At 43.5% G+C, this 19,703-nt stretch overlaps 1 protein-coding gene across 1 annotated transcript in view; it reads right to left on the bottom strand.

Annotated features, from left to right (window-relative positions):
* Positions 1-19,703, bottom strand: part of LOC126316749 (lachesin-like) — a 607,630-nt gene that overhangs the window by 287,435 nt on the left and 300,492 nt on the right. The window contains exon 2 of the mRNA XM_049992876.1: positions 2,745-2,851. Coding sequence (XP_049848833.1) covers positions 2,745-2,851 — 107 coding nt within the window. The remainder of the gene's footprint in view (positions 1-2,744; positions 2,852-19,703) is intronic.

Below are 19,703 nucleotides of genomic sequence, written 5' to 3'. Positions count from 1 at the left end.
TCTAAGTTCTAGGGGACTGATGACCTCATAAGTTAAGTCCCATAGTGCTCAGAGCCATTTGAACCATTTGAGCTTCCTATACACAAGTGAACATTGTGAAGCACGAGTGAACATTGTGAAGGGAACTCCATGCAACAGGCATTTGGAGTTGGGTACCACTTCATTGCTCACAACGCCAAGTGGGCCTGCACATTTTGAATGGACCGAATAGTACAGAAACTGGTCCAGTTGAATAGAGGCTTGTAGAGGCTTGCAATGTTCTGGTGGGTGTCTGTTGTGCACGGCATCAAGTGCCCCGAGAGCCTGTAAGGCGTTTATTCAACTACGCATGGAGGATATAAACCAGGTAAGAGGCAGTTGTGTGGTGTTTTTCGTAGAATGCTTTGGTGAGTCATACTCACGAACAAGGATGCTTGTTTCAGCACACTCGGTGACCAAGTGGATATGTATTGAACGCTTCTGTATTAGAAATGTTTCCATTGATCACATGTATATGTTCCTTGTTTGAGGACACGCAAGCACCACACCACAACTGACCCACTAAAAACACAATCTAAATTCTGTAAAAGTTCTCCGGTACTACTCGTATTTGGCACAATGTGTGAAACGTACCACTGCAACATGCCAAATATGATAGGTGTAAGGGGTCATAGCTGAAGGAACTTCTTCACCAAACTGATGCAATTTTTTCAAGACCTGAGGCTATGTTACAGGATATTAATGCGGTACCTCCTGGGTATGACTAATTTTTTCTTCAATGTACTTGCTACGAGAGCTACTTTCTTTTTCCTTCAACATCCGATTGGTGACCAAATGAATACCATAATGAAAACCAAAACCATTTATTTAGCTATGCGTTCCAATTACCTCTCTCCATAATCGCCACTTCCATTTAGAAATTTGTAATAGTGTGATACCATCTTTCCAATTCCCTCGTCAAAGAAGGCAGCCACCTCTGTTTCCCAGCTATTCCTTACACTGGTGTGAAGCTGGTTGTCTGTCCAGAACTGTCAGAATGAGGAAATGCATGATACACTCCTGGAAATTGAAATAAGAACACCGTGAATTCATTGTCCCAGGAAGGGGAAACTTTATTGACACATTCCTGGGGTCAGATACATCACATCATCACACTGACAGAACCACAGGCACATAGACACAGGCAACAGAGCATGCACAATGTCGGCACTAGTACAGTGTATATCCACCTTTCGCAGCAATGCAGGCTGCTATTCTCCCATAGAGACGATCGTAGAGATGCTGGATGCAGTCCTGTGGAACGGCTTGCCATGCCATTTCCACCTGGCGCCTCAGTTGGACCAGCGTTCGTGCTGGACGTGCAGACCGCGTGAGACGACGCTTCATCCAGTCCCAAACATGCTCAATGGGGGACAGATCCGGAGATCTTGCTGGCCAGGGTAGTTGACTTACACCTTCTAGAGCACGTTGGGTGGCACGGGATACATGCGGACGTGCATTGTCCTGTTGGAACAGCAAGTTCCCTTGCCGGTCTAGGAATGGTAGAACGATGGGTTAGATGACGGTTTGGATGTACCGTGCACTATTCAGTGTCCCCTCGACGATCACCAGAGGTGTACGGCCAGTGTAGGAGATCGCTCCCCACACCATGATGCTGGGTGTTTGCCCTGTGTGCCTCGGTCGTATGCAGTCCTGATTGTGGCGCTCACCTGCACGGCGCCAAACACGCATACGACCATCATTGGCACCAAGGCAGAAGCGACTCTCATCGCTGAAGACGACACGTCTCCATTCGCCACTCCATTCACGCCTGTCGCGACACCACTGGAGGCGGGCTGCACGATGTTGGGGGGTGAGCAGAAGACGGCCTAACAGTGTGCGGGACTGTAGCCCAGCTTCATGGAGACGGTTCCGAATGGTCCTCGCCGATACCCCAGGAGCAACAGTGTCCCTAATTTGCTGGGAAGTGGCGGTGCGGTCCCCTACGGCACTGCGTAGGATCCTATGGTCTTGGCGTGCATCCGTGCGTCGCTGCGGTCCGGTCCCAGGTCGACGGGCACGTGCACCTTCCGCCGACCACTGGCGACAACATCGATGTACTGTGGAGACCTCACGCCCCACGTGTTGAGCAATTAGGCGGTACGTCCACCCGGCCTCCCGCATGCCCACTATACGCCCTCGCTCAAAGTCCGTCAACTGCACATACGGTTCACGTCCGCGCTGTCGCGGCATGCTACCAGTTTTAAAGACTGCGATGGAGCTCCGTATGCCACGGCAAACTGGCTGACACTGACGGGGGCGGTGCACAAATGCTGCGCAGCTAGCGCCATTCGATGGCCAACACCGCGGTTCCTGGTGTGTACGCTGTGCCGTGCGTGTGATCATTGCTTGTACAGCCCTCTCGCAGTGTCCGGAGCAGGTATGGTGGGTCTGAGACACCGGTGTCAATGTGTTCTTTTTTCCATTTCCAGGAGTGTAGTTATGTTATGTGGGATGCATACAATCAGGCGAAGCACCTGCACAGAACTTCGTGTTTGGCGGGAGCCTCTATGTAATAGGCGATTTATGGGCTCACTCTGCGCTCAGAACAGAAAAGTTCAACTTTACAAAATACACGGGCGTACTAGGGATGTTGCGCAACACATCAGCGCAAAGCTTCACCGGATTTCCACTGTGGTTTTCATTTCGCTACGCATCGCGGCTTGAAAAAAAAAGTTCCTCTCAAACTGTGCGCAGTGGAAGCAGCAGATGGCCGTGTCACTGACCTTGAACTCGCCCAGGTTGTCGACGACGCAGGAGAGCGACGCATCCCTGCCCAGCGCAGCCGTCACATTCTGTATGGGCTCCACGAACCGCGGGCCGTCTGTCAGAGCTGGAATTGAAAAGAGAAACGCCTCACAGAAACTGCGCAGCACAGCCACGGAAATCAGGCGCGGCAGGCGCGCCTGCAGGGAAAACACACAGTGGTCGCAAAATTGTTGCTGCAGTGTAGTAATGAAAAAAAGCAATTCTGCACCTTGCGAATTATGCCATTACAATCGTCAAAGCTACGTTTTTAAAGATCATCATGTACTGCCTTCCTTACATGGCCAGTTTTCAAAGGCATCAGCTAATTTCAGAACTACAATCAAAGAAGAAGAAAAAAACAGTCTTTACAAACGTTTTACTTCTTAGATATGTAAAATACATTTAATATTACGGAATAATGAAATTCTCACCCATATATACTGTACAATCTATCTTAAGGCCTCCTAGCGGCAGCTGAACGACATGAGGCAGTGGTCAGCACAAAGGACATTCTCGAGGACGACGGTTCAAATCCCCGTGCTGTATCGGGGTTTAGATTTCCATTGATATTGCTAAGTCACTCCAGGCAAATGCCGAGATGGTTCCTTTCAAAAAGTGGTATCTGTTTCGTTCCTCATCCTTTCGTAATCCAACCTGTCGACGGAATGTTAAAATCTAGTCTTCTTTCCTTTTCTCTCAGCCATTTCAGCTATACGGTAAAGATAAAGAAATTTTTAATAATTTTATGCCTCGTTTAGCATTCTTTTTCATTTTTTATTACTTTTTATTTCTTGTTTATTTTTTAACAAAATGGCTCTGAGCACTATGCGACTGAACGTCTGAGGTCATCAGTCGCCTAGAACTTAGAACAAATTAAACGTAACTAATCTAAGGACGCCACACACATCCATGCCCGAGGCAGGATTCGAACCTGCGACCGTAGCGGTCGCTCGGTTCCAGACTGTAGTGCCTAGAACTGCAAGGCTACTACGGCCGGCATTTTTTAACAAACGAAGATTCCTGTGCAGAAGTATATCCAAATTTCATAGAATGGCTATACGTCCGCCATCTTAGAGGCTAATTGAACTGCCATGTTTTCTGAAATAAAAGCTATCACCTAGAATCCACAGCCCAACAAAATTTTATCTAGTTGCCTTTTGAAAATAATTCCCTGATTTAAATAACTATTGACTACTGAATATCGACGCGCGTCAAGATCCAGCGCTGTCACATACTGGCTGATACCTTTTACTCCAGAAAACATGGCAGTTCAATCTGCCTCGAACACTGCAGGCGTATAGGGACTTACATCCACTCTATGAAATTTAATCTCTTTGACTGTATCACTCTCCGGGTATTTTAATTTCTTTGAGTATATCGCTCAACGAGTATTCTGGTAGTTGTAGTAGACGGAAACATTTGTGAACCCTATCGTTAGGAGACGCATAATTACTTTGACGAAGCACTTAGCGGCCTTCAAACAAACAACAGATTCTTTGAGAGCTTTACTTGTTAGTCACCAACGAATTACGATCTGGAAAGAATTATGTGAGCCTAAAGTTTAGGCAACAGCAAAGACTGAGGAGAGTGATCGGACATTGCCTGCCTATTAGAAAGCAACGACAGCAAGACAAGAGTAAAACTTTAATCACTTTCAACGCAATTCCGATTGCCTTCAATAGAAATCCAGAGCTCCAACAAAGAGGACAACAATCCTCAATAAAATATTTAGATTAGTAGCCAAATCCAATAGCGCTGATTCATCTTCGACGAATAGTTGGATAAAGGGAAAATCATTTGAAAACCTCTCGGATATTTGACTGTCTTCCGTCACTGACACTCTAGTACAATACGACTGTCATTATAAGGCGATACGTAAATTACGTCATATAATGGGTATTGAAATAGCTATTACGTAACGTGTGAAACCGAAAAACAAGAGAATCGAAGCATTTGAAATGTAATGTTACTGACAAATGTTGAAAATAATATTGACTGTTGAAGACGTCCTATGCAAAATCGTCGAGGAAAGGAATATGTGGAAACCATTGACAACAAAAAGTGACAGGATGGTAGGATACCTGTGAAACGTCATGTAATAGGTTACATGGTACCATGGCACCAAAGGGACCTCTGCAGGGTAAAAGCCGTAGAGGAAGACAGAAATTAGAAAACATCCAGCAAATAATTGAGGACATAGGTTGCAAGCGCTACTCTGAGATGAAAATATTGGCACAGGCCGCATCAAACCAGTCAGAGGACTGATGACTCACAAGATATCTTTTTAGTCACTTCTTTTTTAAATATGTGATATGTGAATATATAAGGAAACCAGCCGGTTTCATAAAAGTAGATTATTTCTGTAATAGTTCATTTCTGTAAAAGCAAACCGCAAGTTCAGTTTTATTTACTAAGAGCTAACCAGATTACGCTTTAATAACGTAACATAATTCATAATAAAATAATAAAGAAACATTGGTAAAATCTAGCGACAGGGTCTCCTCTTCGACTTATTATTTGTTGACGCTGTAATCGTTCAGTTTACAGCTTTTTCAGAATTTGGAAGTAGAGTCGTCGATATGACTGTCATAGGCAATCACCGACAGGAAGAAGGAAGATAAGTGTTTAATGTCCCGTCGACAGTGAGGTCATCAGAGACTGAGCACAAACTCGGATTATGGAGGGATGGGGGAAGGATGAAGGAAGGACAGCGGTCGTCACTTTTAAAAGGAACCATCGCCACATATGCCTGGAGTGACGAAGTGAAATCGGGGATTTGAACCGTCGTAATCTAGAATGCGAGTTCTTTGTATTAACCACTGCGTCTGTGACACGAGACTAACGTATGTTCGTTTGAGCTTTGAAGAGAGGAAACAGAGTATTCGAGGGTATTTCATTGATGCACCCTGCATGTATCGTGTGAACTGGCATGTTCTTAGATACGAGATAAGGGTAAATATTGAAGTAAATATCTATATTCAGAAATTTATCCAGCAGCTCCATGTTTTATAGCTCATCCGTTTTGTCCAGCAGGAGATTGTGTCCGCCCCCATTTGCTGAATGGTCACCGAGGCGGAATGCCACGCCAAGGGGCCGGGTTCAATTCCTGGCTGGGGCGGAAGATTTTCTCCGCTCAGGGACTTAGTGTTGTGTTGTTCTCATCATCATTTCATCTCCATCTCTTATGCGCAAGTCGCCCAATATGGCGTCAAATGCAATTAGTACTTGTCGAGGGCGGCCAAACTTCACCGAATTGGGGACTCCCAGCGCAGAATGCCGTACGCTCATTTCCATCGGGAGATTGTCATAATTTCATTCAAACATAGCACACGTGCCAAATTTTACGTAGATTATAAGTGAATGCTTTTGTCTTAAGGAAATGTATTGTTGTAAATCAGTATTTTTAAATGCTTGTGATAATATCATACACGGATAAGAGAAATTTATCTCAAGGCCTTCATTTTTTGCTGTTAGGTTATTTGTTCTTCAATACCACTATTCGTTGAAGGTGTCCTCAACCGAGAGTGCTCAGGTCAGTGCATTTTCTCGTTGCTGATTCTGCAAAAGTCGCTTACTGTGATTCTACCAGGTGGCAGGACGAACTGGGGAGTGTAGTAAGGTGGCGGCGGTTGCGTAGCGTAGCAGGATTCTCTATGTTGCTAAAATCTGGAGGACGTGGTCGACGGCCGTTAAGACGAAGGGAAGCAAAATGTTTCAAGTTTATCAAAAACCACGCTATTTCCCTGCGTGGTGACGAGTTCTGAATGAATCAGTCCCGGTCTTGAACAAACTGCCGTCTCGTACTGAATCTTATATCATCAGGGTTGTTTCGACAACACTCAGACATTTTGGTGGGAAGCCCTTACACGATCTCTGCACAGACCCAGTTCCTTCCTCCGCTGTTTCCATATTTCTGTAGCCCTGCAGAAAGACATTCGAGGCTGCCAATTTGCTTCGAATGAAGTGGTGCATCCCTGGGTACAATCATGGTTTCATAGGCCACCTCAAATATTTTTCCTTTTAGTCACTGAGAGCCTTGTCTCAAGGTGGGATAAATGTATTAACAGTTGAACTAATAAAACTTCTATTTACTTTTCCCATCTGTCTAATTTTCGTTTGATTGCCCCTCATTCAGGATAAAGAAAAAACGCTGCCCTTGGGGGACGGCATAAGATTCCTCATCGAAATTCAAGACGGAAGTATCTCTAGTAAAACTTAGTCCTGCCAGTAGGTTTAACAGAAATGCGATTTAAAAAAAAAATGTTATGGCAATGCTGTAACTAGAGAGTTAGCCGCCCTCTGCAACAAAAAACGCTGAGTTAATGGAACGACGATGAACTTCAACAAGCGTCATAGGACGTACGCCCCGAACAAATAGAACGAACAATCACAAAAAAGTGCGAGGAGGCAATGCCGCTGAGAACAGCTACGTAGACTCGCTAATGTTTGAATCTCGTTCGCGCTAAACATTTTTTCCTTCTTTTTTCAGTTAAAGCATCAAATTCTATCGAATTTACATCTCCACAATGCGGTAACTTGTGTATTTCTATTACTGTTACCTTTATTTAAACATTAAAACATAACATGAACTTCGAACAGGCGTTAATGTGCCCTTTGATTCATCCATAACACAAATAAAGACAACAGAAAATACAGTGGATACAGTAATACTGTCTGCATCCAACGACGTACAAAAAACACAATTGGTAGGCTACACTAGACTCCACATATGCTACACACAATAATTCCATTCAGTACGTTTCACATCCACGCTTGTTTGCACACAGCCGATACGAACATGTATGAGCAACGCTCACTTTAGGGAAGATGTCCAAAGCGATCACCTTACATTTACAAACACTTTTCCACTTTCTAGATCATATTTCGTTGGACCCTATGAAACGCAACTGCATCCATCACTTCCAAAGCTTCATGCACACGAGCTATTATGTCTTCATCCATGGGTGGAGTACTATAAAGTTGCTCCTTTCAGTTGCCGCCAATTAAAAATCTACTGGATTAAGCTCGGAGAAACGTGTACGCTAGATCACTAGACCACCTCGACCAATCCATTTCTCTGGAAACGTTTTATTTGAATAATTAAGCACATTCATTTCAAAGTATGGCTGAACACCACCATGCTGAAACCTTAGCTGCCACCAAACAGCAAGTGGAACATTTTCTAATGCGTCAGGTGAAGCATTGTGAAGAAACGTACGAGACTGCGGTGCATTCATCGTTTCTGGCAGTAGGTAAAGGCTCAATAGAACTCCTCCCACTATACTAGCCCATAGGTTTACGGCAAAGCATGCCTGAAAGCAACGTTCATGGGTAACACGTGGCTTGTGTTGTAGCAAATAGTGGTTGATTTGGAGGTTGAAAATACCTTCACGAGCGAAGCTAGATTCGTCAGCCCGTATCAAGTTATTTATAAAAAGTTCGTTACCGTCCACTTGTTGCAAAAACCATTCACTCGTCGAATACGGTCTTAGGGGCTCTGGTGTTGAATTAACGTGCAGTTCTTCATTGGCAACATTGTAACAAGTAGTCTTTCAGACATCTCGAACTACCACGCAAAAAAAAAGACAGAAATGATCATGTGACATTGTTGGCTGGGAGACCTCACCCGGGGAAGTTCGACCTCGAGGTTGCAACTCTTATTTCTGGTCTACGTCTACATCTACATCTACATCATTACTCTGCAATTCACATTTAAGTGCTTGGCAGAGGGTTCATCGAACCACAATCATACTATCTCTCTACCATTCCACTCCCGAACAGCGCGCAGGAGAAACGAACACCTAAACTTTTCTGTTCGAGCTCTGATTTCTCTTATTTTATTCTGATGATCGTTCCTACCTATGTAGGTTGGGCTCAACAAAATATTTTCGCATTCGGAAGAGAAAGTTGGTGACTGAAATTTCGTAAATAGATCTAGCCGCGACGAAAAACGTCTTTGCTTTAATGACTTTCATCGCTACTCGCGTATCATATCTGCCACACTCTTTCCCCTATTACGTGATAATACAAAACGAGCTGCCCTTTTTTGCACCCTTTCGATGTCCTCCCTCAATCCCACCTGGTAAGGATCCCACACCGCGCAGCAATATTCTAACTGAGGACGAACGAGTGTAGTGTAAGCTGTCTCTTTAGTGGACTTGTTGCATCTTCTAAGTGGCCTGGCAATGAAACGCAACCTTTGGCTCACCTTCCCCACAATATTATCTATGTGGTCTTTCCAACTGAAGTTGTTCGTAATGTTAACACCCAGGTTCTTAGCTGAATTGACAGCGTTGAGAATTGTACTATTTATCGAGTAATCGAATTTCTTTTGGAACTTATAAGGATCACCTCACACTTTTCGTTATTTAGCATCAACTGCCACCTGCCATACCATACAGCAATCTTTTCTAAATCGCTTTGCAACTGATACCTTACTAGACGGTAAATTACAGCATCATCTGCGAACAACTTAAGAGAACTGCTCAGATTGTCATCCAGGTTATTTATATAGATCAGGGACAGCACAGGTCCGAGGACGCTTCCCCGTGGAACACCTGATATCACTTCAGTTTTACTCGATGGTTTGCCGTCTATTACTACGAACTGCGACCTTCCTGACAGGAAATCACGATTCCAGTCGCACAACTGAGACGATACCCCATAGGCCGCAGCTTGATTAGAAGTCGCTTGTGAGGAACAGTGTCAAAAGCTTTCCGGAAATCTAGAAATACGGAATCAACTTGAGATCCCCTGTCGATAGCGGCCATTACTTCGTGCGAATAAAGAGCTAGCTGCGTTGCACAAGAATGATGTTTTCTGAAACCATGCTGATTATGTGTCAATAGATCGATACCTTCGAGGTGATTCATAATGTTTGAATACAGTATATGCTCCAAAACCCTACTGCAAACCGACGTCAATCATATAGGTCTGTAGTTCGATGGATTACTCTTACTACCCACATTGGGCGACTTGCGTGTCGATGATGATGAAAGGATATGAGGAGAAAAAACAAGCAGTCCACGAGCGGAAAAAATGTCCAACCCGGCCGGGAATCGAACTCGGACCCGCTATAAGGTAGGCAAGCACGTTACCACTCAGTTAAGCCGGCGGACACTGCCGTGCAGTATCTTCTGTACTTCTCCGAAGTGACTGGTGAATGGTTTGAAGAATCGCGTCCCCTGTTTGTGGAGTGCGTCTAGTCTTTGAACGACCTCTTTCCTTTACATTTGGACGAAGATTCCCGGTTTCCCGAAGGCGTTGCTCCAGGCGGCGGAAAACATTCTCATCTGGCTGGCGCCTTTGAGGGTACCCTGCAGCAGATGCATAAGCAGCAGCAGCCTCTTGGTTGTTGGATGCATAAAGCACCGAAAGACTGTGGACGTATTCATCGTTTGTGTACTCCATCAGAAGCCGCTCTACACCTACTTCACAGGACCAGTTATGGCTGTGCACAGCGCGGTTTGTAGACACTCACATGAAATTTAATGGTGATAGATTATTGTCGTATGACAAATTGACCTCGGCAGCAGTGGCCGAGAGGTTCTAGATGCTTCAGTGTGGAACCGCGCGACCGCTACGGTCGCAGGTTCGAATTCTGCCTCGGTCTTGGACGTGTGTGATGTCCTTAGGGTGGTTAGGTTTAAGTAGCTCTAAGTTCTAGGAGACTGATGACCTCAGATGTTGAGTCCCATAGTGCTCAGAGCCATTTAAACCATTTTTTAAAAACATGACGTTTGCTTAAAAACGACGAGAAGCAGGGAACGGACGTCTAAAAAAATTTAAGAAAGGAACCTGATGAGGGTTTGAACCACACCTCCATTGTGGATGTGAGTAACCTACGACGGCTGGTAGGGTCGTTTGGGGTACATTTCGACAGGCTGCACGATGTGAAAGTGTTATCAGCTCCTCGTTTTCACTCGTGTTTTTCAGAATGGACTCAATCTGATTTAGGTACATAAACTTTTATCTTGAATCTGCATGCCGACCATCCAGTGCGCCCGCCATTTTTCTTCACCCTGTATATTAATGATCCAGTATGTAACGCTGGAGACTCTCTGAGGCTTTTCAAGGACAATGTTGCTGTCTAAATGAAGGTTGCAACTCTAAAAGACTAAAGCGAGATACAGGAAGACATGAAGAGAATCGACAATGGAGCAGTGACTCGTAGTATAGCATTTCACATAAGTAGATGAAGAGATCCACTAGTATTCCATTAAACTGTAGGCCACAACTCACTGGAAATACGTGGAAGTGACCATCTGCAGCGACCTAAAGTAGGATGACGACGTAAGAACAATTGTGATTGGGAGAATCTTAGGAAAATTTAATTTATCCACGAAGTACGTGGCTTCCAAAAGGTTTTTGAGTATTTTTCATCAGTCTGGTACTCTTACCAAGTTGATTTAATAGAAGAGATAAAGAAGAATCTTTCACCTCCGCACGCAAGTAATCTGCCAACAGAGCTACCTGAGCACGGGTCACGACCTTTCCTCACCGATTTACTTCCACAGTATCCTTTGTCCCACGAATGCTGGTCCCACAAGTTTCGTAAGACAACTTCGGTGATTTTCAAATAACTTCCGGGAATTAAGCCAAGTAACACTTTCAGCGACCGCCGATATTTCGGCAGGGTGCTCTCCCGCCGAAATATCGGCGGTCGCTGAAAGTGTTACCTGGCTGAATTCCCGGAAGTTATTTGAAAGCTGTATACGGCAGGAGAAACTTAGGTCTCACAACTTCGGTGATGTTTGGAAGGTAGGAGATAGTACACCTGTGAGGAAATACTGTGAGACGTGCTCAGGTAGCTCAGTTGATGGAGTACTTGCCTGCGAAAGGGAAAGTCTTGAATTCAAGTTTTGATCTGTCGCACAGTTTTAATCGGTCCGGTATTTCCACTAACACTTTCATTTCCTTGTCATCTCATGTGCTGAACCTTTAGTAAAACCAATTTCTGTGATGAACGGCATATTTTTCCGAGCACACTGCAATGTTTGCTCTTTCGTGCTTTTTTTTACTTTTCAGTGACAATCGTATAGACCTCCTGTAGGACCGACGAACAGTTATCAATAATTCTGATGCACTTAACGGTCTGCATTTATAATTCGATATTTATCTTGATACCTACACAGTAATTTTGCTGGATACCATCTCAGTGTCGCAATTCTTGTGCATTTCTAAGGGGAGTTGGAACGTCCTATCCCAGCAATGTTAAATTTAGTAACTTGGCATCTCTGTAATTCAGGAACAACTGTAGCCATTGACATGAAACTTTTACAGGACATTAAACTGTATGCTCTGAGTGTACTGAACTACAATAATTGCATTTCAGCCACTGATCTCGGAAATACAATTTCTTAACTACACAGTTAAATTTTTTTTACTTTTTTGTACGTTAGTCTAAATAATTTTAATCATACTTAACATTACGTTCTTCTTTTAGTTCAGGAGACTCCGGATATGTGCTTCATTACTTCCTGAAAACTTGACTACTCTACTCGAAGTGGTTTCTGAGATTTAGGGATAAATGCAGCTGAAAATGTAAATTTTCAGGAACTTCTTCTCTTCTTCTTTCTGGGCTCCTTAATTGCCAACTGTGCTGCATACTCTGCTTTATCAATGCGATCCTTGTCCATCAGTTTAAGTTCTCTGATGCAATTTGCTCCAGGATTAATTCCCACATGCTGTAGCATTTTCACCCTACCAATGTTGCCGCCATTAAAAGCAATAGAAGCATCACAGACCCCCCCACCACCACCAATTTAATGCCTTCAGTCAAAAAAAAAAATTTTTGGTAACCGTGTCCATATAAGATTACTGAACGACTCATTGGGGTTTTGAGTCTGGCCATGCAGACACTTCTTCGGTAATTCCGGATTTGCCATATCTCTGTAAATAGGTTTTATGATGTTCGTGACTGCTGCTGTGCTGGAATTTTTGCGGCTGTATGTAGTGTTTGAATACATGGCATTGTGGTAATTGCACCATGAATCAGGTCCAGGAGGTCAAAGGTGGAGCACTGGATTTTCATTTTCAACAAATCCGCAGTACTGTTTCTCATGGCCATCCCTTAACACTGCTGCAGTTCATCAATCATTTTGTCTGTCAGCCTGCCTCATATGCTTTTACCATCAGAAAGTTTCTTGTATCTCAAACTTTGTTTCAACTTCCTCAACTTGGTGCTGATCCACTTCTGGACATGACCTTCGTTGTTGTGGTCTTCAGTCCCGAGACTGGTTTGATGCAGCTCTCCATGCTACTCTATCCTGTGCAAGCTTCTTCATCTCCCAGTACCTACTGCAACCTACATCCTTCTGAATCTGCTTAGTGTATTCATTTCTTGGTCTCCCTCTACGATTTTTACCCTCCACGCTGCCCTCCAATACTAAATTGGTGATCACCTGATTCCTCAGAACATGTCCTACCAACCGATCCCTTCTTCTGGTCAAGTTGTGCCACAAACTTCTCTTCTCCCCAATCCTATTCAAAACTTCCTCATTAGTTATGTGATCTACCCATCTACTCTTCAGCATTCTTCTGTAGCACCACATTTCGAAAGCTTCTATTCTCTTCTTGTCTAAACTATTTATCGTCCATGTTTCACTTCCATACATGGCTACCCTCCATACAAATACTTTCAGACACGGTTTCCACACACTTAAATCTATACTCGATGTTAACAAATTTCTCTTCTTCAGAAACGCTTTCCTTGCTATTGCCAGTCTACATTTTATATCCTCTCTACTTTGACCATCATCAGTTACTTTGCTCCCCAAATAGCAAAACTCCTTTACTACTTTAAGTGTCTCACTTCCTAATCTAATTCCCTCAGCATCACCCGACTTAATTCGACTACATTCCATTATCCTCGTTTTGCTTTTGTTGATGTTCATCTTATATACTCCTCTCAAGACACTGTCCATTCCATTCAACTGCTCTTCCAAGTCCCTTGCTGTCTCTGACAGTATTACAATGTCATCGGCGAACCTCAAAGTTTTTATTTCTTCTCCGTGGATTTTATTACCTACTCCGAATTTTTCTTTTGTTTCCTTCACTGCTTGCTCAATATACAGATTGAATAACATCGGGGAGAGGCTACAACCCTGTCTCACTCCCTTCCCAACCACTGCTACCCTTTCATGCCCCTCGACTTTTATAACTGCCACCTGGTGTCTGTACAAATTGTAAATAGCCTTTCGCTCCCTGTATTTAACCACTGCCAGCTTTAGAATTTGAAAGAGAGTATTCCAGTCAACATTGTCAAAACCTTTGTCTAAGTCTACAAATGCTAGAAATGTAGGTTTGCCTTTCCTTAATCTTTCTTCTAGGATAAGTAGTAAGGTCAGTATTGCCTCACGTGTTCCAGCAAACTGATCTTCCCCGAGGTCGGCTTCTACTAGTTTTTCCATTCGTCTGTAGAGAATTCGTGTTAGTATTTAAAGCTATGGCTTATTAAACTGATAGTTCGGTAATTTTCACATCTGTCAGCATCTGCGTTCTTTAGGATTGGAATTATTATATTCTTCTTGAAGCCTGAGGGTATTTCGCCAGTCTCATACATCTTGCTCACCAGATGGTAGAGTTTTGTCAGGACTGACTCTCCCAAGGCCGTCAGTAGTTCCAATGGAATGTTGTCTACACCGGGGGCCTTGTTTCGACTCAGGTCTTTCAGTGCTCTGTCAAACTCTTCACGCAGTATCGTATCTTCCATTTCATCTTCATCTACATCCTCTTCCATTTCCATAATATTGTCCTCAAGTACATCGCTCTTGTATAGACCCTCTATATACTCCTTCCACCTTTCTGCTTTCCCTTCTTTGCTTAGAACTGGGTTTCCATCTGAGACATGACCTTTATAACACAGCAATCCACAGCCTTCTGTATAAGAAATGACTGACTTTTTTAGATCTCGAAGTAATGCACGTAAAGTTTTAACGTTTTCAACCGATGTGGATTATATTTAAAGAATAAAATAAAATACTTCCCATGAGTTTATAAGTGATTATATATATATATATATATATATATATATATATATATATATATATATATATATATATATATATATATATTTATTAGGAAAATTTTATAATGAGATAAAAGGTATGTGGTAATTATGATATCAATTTGTTAGATACTCGCTACGCTCGATGCCGTAATTATGGAACTTATTTACCCATTCATAGATCAATTTATTTATTAGTAAACACAAGTGTTATCATATGAGAATTTATCTATAGCTTTCAGCTTTCATGTATTGTATTTCCAATTATACATGTTGTACATAATCACAATCACACACCTTGACTGGTTGTTATGTATTCATATTTCTAAAAATGTCAATAAATTTTTGTTATTATTATTGATCAATGTTGTAAACTATGTAGTAGGTTATGTTTATAATGGAATGAATGATTTTATATTATACTATACTGAGTATAGATTTACACTCATGTTCAAAAATAAACAGAACACCTGGAACGACTGTAGACAGCACGTTCACATTCACAGGACACGTACATCAGTATGTTCTGTACAAATGATCAACATTTCAGTCACCTCAGTTCAGCATGCGTCCTGTTGCCTGGCAGACATCCTGCATGTCTGCTAAAGTAGCAGGATCCATTACCTTAGGTTTATAGCGACAACGAGAGCCGTAGGTGCATTTTACCAGTAGGTGGTGTTGTGCATGATATTGATGTTGACCTCAAACCCGCAGGCTGACAGTTTTCAAATGATAATCATTTCTGCTGCCACACTAATGTACGTGGCCTGTGAATATGAACGTCTTCTCTCTAGTCACTCAAGGCGTTCTGTTTTCTCTGGACATGACAGTAGTAACTAATTGTACATTGGTTTGAATGGGAATGGATTTTGAATGCAAGTTGTCCACTTGTGTGGAATGATCAAGGTACTGTCTTTATTCATCAGCATCGTAAAAATATTTAGTATGTGTAAGTTCCACGAAGACGAATGCCTCGCCAATATGCTGCCGATATGGTTGCGCTATCATTCATGTGTCGTACAGGCGTTACGGCGCCTTCCATGACCACCAGCAGCGTATGTCCACCCCACACGACGTCGGGAGTGAAGTTGTGCATCGTGCAGCCTACTGCGCACAGTTTGAGTCGTAACACGACGTCCTGTGACCGCACGGATAGCATTATTCAACATGGTGCCGTTGCTGTCAGGGTTCCTCCGAGCCATAATCCGTATGTAGGGATGATCCACAGCAGTAGTAGCCCTTGGGCGGCCTGAGTGAGGCATGTCATCCACAGTTCCTGTATCTCCTTCATGTCCGAACAACATCGCTTTGGTTCACCCCGAAACGCCTGGACACTTTCCTTGTTGAGAGCTCTTCCTGGCACAAAGTAACAATGCGTACGCCATCGAACCGCGGTGTTGACCGTCTAGGCAAGGTTGAACTACACGCAAAACGAGCCGTGTACCTCCTTCCTGGTGGAATGTCTGGAACTGATAGGCTCGCGGATTCCCTCTGTCTAAGAGTCTCTGCTCATGCATGGTTGTTTAAATCTTTAGGTAGGTTTTGTGACATCTCTGAACTGTCAAAGGGGCTGTGGTGTCTGCCACACAATACCAACGGGCTACGTCTATCTGCAGGAGTTCTGGGAACTGGGGTGATGCAAAACTGGTTTTGATGTGTGTATATTGTAAACAGCAACGGTCTTATCACACTTCCCTGTGATACTCCGGATATTACCTTTACATCTGTCGATTTAGTTCCGTTAAGAGCCACCTGTTGAGTTCTATCTGCAAGAAACTCTTGAATCCAATTGCAGGTCTGCTCTGATACTCCGTAAGCTCGAATTTTTTTCATTAAACGGCAGTGCGGGACGGTGCCAAATGCCTTACTGAAATCAAGAAACACGGAATCAACCTGAGCATCGTTCTCCACATAGAGTTTCGCAGGATCTCTGTTTGCGGTGTCCATGTTCATTTTTATAGAGGATATGTTCGTTTTCCAAAAACGTCGTAATTCTTGAGCATAAAACATGTTCCATAATTCTACAACAGACTGACGTCAACGATATTGGTCTATAATTGTGTGCATCTGTCTTACGGCCTTTCTTAAAAACTAGAATGAGCTGCGCTTTTTTCGAGTCGTTACGCACCTTTCGTTGCTCAAGCGATCTACGATAAATTACTGCCAGAAGGGGAGAACGTCCTTTCGCATAATGTTTATAGAATCTTATAGGTATTTCATCTGGTCCTGAAGCCTTTCGCTATTAAGCGATTGTAGGTACTTTTCAATCTCAATATCTGCCACTTCGACGTTCGTATGACGATTGAAAGAAGGTACAATGTTACGATCTCCTGCAGTGAAACAACTTCGGAAGACCGAATTCAGTATTTCAGCCTTCCCCCTGTTATCGTCCGTTTCGGTGGCGGTGTGGTCGCTGAGAGAATGAATAGGTGATTTTGACCCACTTACTGATTTTACATACTACCAAAATCTCTTACAGTTATTACTCGGGTCGATTGACAACGTCTCACTTTCAAAAAGATTGAACGCTTCTCTCATTTTCTCCTTACGCTCATTTTCGTTCAGCTATTCTTTGTCAGTTGGGTTTTTACTTCTATTTAATTTGAGATGAAGTGCTCTTTGTTAACGTAGCCCTTCAATAAGCCAATAAGAAGTTTCCAATTAAAGACCCTGTTTTTCTAAACTTTTGCATGATTTTATGAGGAACTTCGCTTCCCAGTAGGTCACCAGTGGTTTGCGTTATAGCACCTCAACCGGCACTTCAAACTATGCCCAGATATTGTGCTTTCTGGCGTGCTACTAGTACTCCAGAACTCATGATTTCTTCCACCAATTTCGTACAATTCTTTACAGCTTAACTCTGCTATTCTTGATTTTCCTTGTCAAAAATGGTTCAAATGGCTCTGAGCACTAAGGGACCTAACTTCTGAGGTAATCAGTCCCCTAGAACTTAGAACTACTTCAACCTAACTAACCTAAGGACATCACACATATCCATGCCCGAGGCAGGATACGAACCTGCAACCGTAGCGGTCGCGCGATTCCAGTCTGGAGCGCCCAGAACTGCTCGGACACTCCGGCCGGTTGTCCTTGCCTGTCACTACAAGAGGTCTCTCTGGTGTTGGTTAACTGTGACTGTCCCTAGGTGTTTCCATTTCACAATGGCATCGTCAACAGTCAACTTGGGCGGCTTTAGAAGGAGTGAAATTCTGTGATGGGCTTGTTACCCAGGTGGCATCCAATGGCTAACTAGCATCCGAAGTCACTGAGGTCTGCTGAGTTTTCCATTCTGTTGTTACCATTTTCTGCCACCTTGCATGTCGACCGTCTGCCTCTTGTCACATTTAAGGATCAGTAGTTACACATTACATAGGGCTGTCCAGTTACTTTTAAGCAGAGAGAGTAGATGTATCCAGAATGAAATTTTTAGTCTGCATTGGAGTGTGTGCCGGCCGCTGCGGCCGAGCGGTTCTAGGCCCTTCAGTCCGAAACCACGCACCTGCTAAAGTCACAGGTTCGAATCCAGACTCGGGCATGGTTGTATGTGATTCCTTAGGTTAGTTAGGTTCAAGTAGTTCTAAGCCTAGGGGACTGATGACCTCAGATATTAAGCCACATAGTGCTTAGAGCCATTTGAACCATTTCGGAATGTGTGCTGGTATGAAACTTTTGGGCAGATTAAAACTGTGTGCCAGAATGTGATTCGAACTTGGGATCTTTGCCTTCCACAGCACTCTACCGACTGGGCTACCCAAGAACTTCTCACGACCAATCCCCACAGCTTCAATTCCGACAGAACATCTCCTCCGAAACTTACAGAACTTCCACTCTAGAAGAAAGGATATTGCGGAGATATGGCTTAACCCCCTGTGAAATTTGAAACGTAAGAGATGAGGAACAGGTGGAAGCTAAGCTGTAGGGATGGGTCGAGAGTCGTTCTTGGGTAGCTCTGTCGGTTGAGCAGTTGCGCACGTCAGGCAAAGTTCCAGAGTTTGAGCCTGGGTCTGGTATACAGCTTTATTCTGCCAGTAAGTTTCAGTGTAGATGTAGATATAGACATTCACTCTCCCCAATTGTCTGTAATCTTCTACAAATCAGTAAAAAATGACTGTTGGCCTGACGTGGTGCCATCGTTATTTGGGAACATGAAACTCATGAATGGCTGCAAGTAGTCTCCAGTTAGACAAAGACAACAGTTGCCAGTCTGTGATCGGTTCAGCTGGATCAGAGGACTCAATCGATTCCATATAAACACAACCCACACCATTATGAAGCCACCATAAGCTACACAGTGACTTGTTGACTACTTGGGTCCATGACTTAGAGCTATCTGCGCCACATTCGAAACCTACCGTCAGATCCTACCAACTGAAATAGGGACTCATCTGACCAAGCCACAGTTTTCCACTCGTCTAGGGTCCAACAGAAATATCACGACCCCAGGAAAAGTTCTGTAGGCGTTGCCTGTTAGCACAGGCATTCACTTCGTCGTCCGCTGCCATAGCCCGTTAACGCCAAATTTCTCAGCAGTGCCCTAAGGGAAACGTACGTCGTGTGTCACACATTGATTTATGTGCTTATTTCACGCATTGTCAGCTCTCCGAAAACGCCTCTGCTCCTGATGCCCGACGGCCACTGCGTTGTCCGTGTTGAAATGGCTGAAACTCCCAGCTCATTCTCCACCTGTGTATCTCTTATTTTTGAATTTCCTAACGATTTCCAAAATACACTACTGGCCATTAAAATTGCTACACCAAGAAGAAATGCAAATGATAAACGGGTATTCATTGGACAAATATATTATACTAGAACTGACATGTGATTACATTTTCATACAATTTAGGTGCGTAGATCCTGAGAAATCAGTACCCAGAACAAGCACCTTTCGCCGTAATAACGCCCGCATTTCGTACGGTAGCGTTCTCGCTTC

Source organism: Schistocerca gregaria, chromosome 1 (genome assembly GCF_023897955.1).
Source record: "Schistocerca gregaria isolate iqSchGreg1 chromosome 1, iqSchGreg1.2, whole genome shotgun sequence".
Lineage (NCBI taxonomy): Eukaryota > Metazoa > Arthropoda > Insecta > Orthoptera > Acrididae > Schistocerca > Schistocerca gregaria.
Note: the sequence above shows the minus strand (reverse complement) of the source record. Positions and strands in the feature narration are given on the sequence as shown.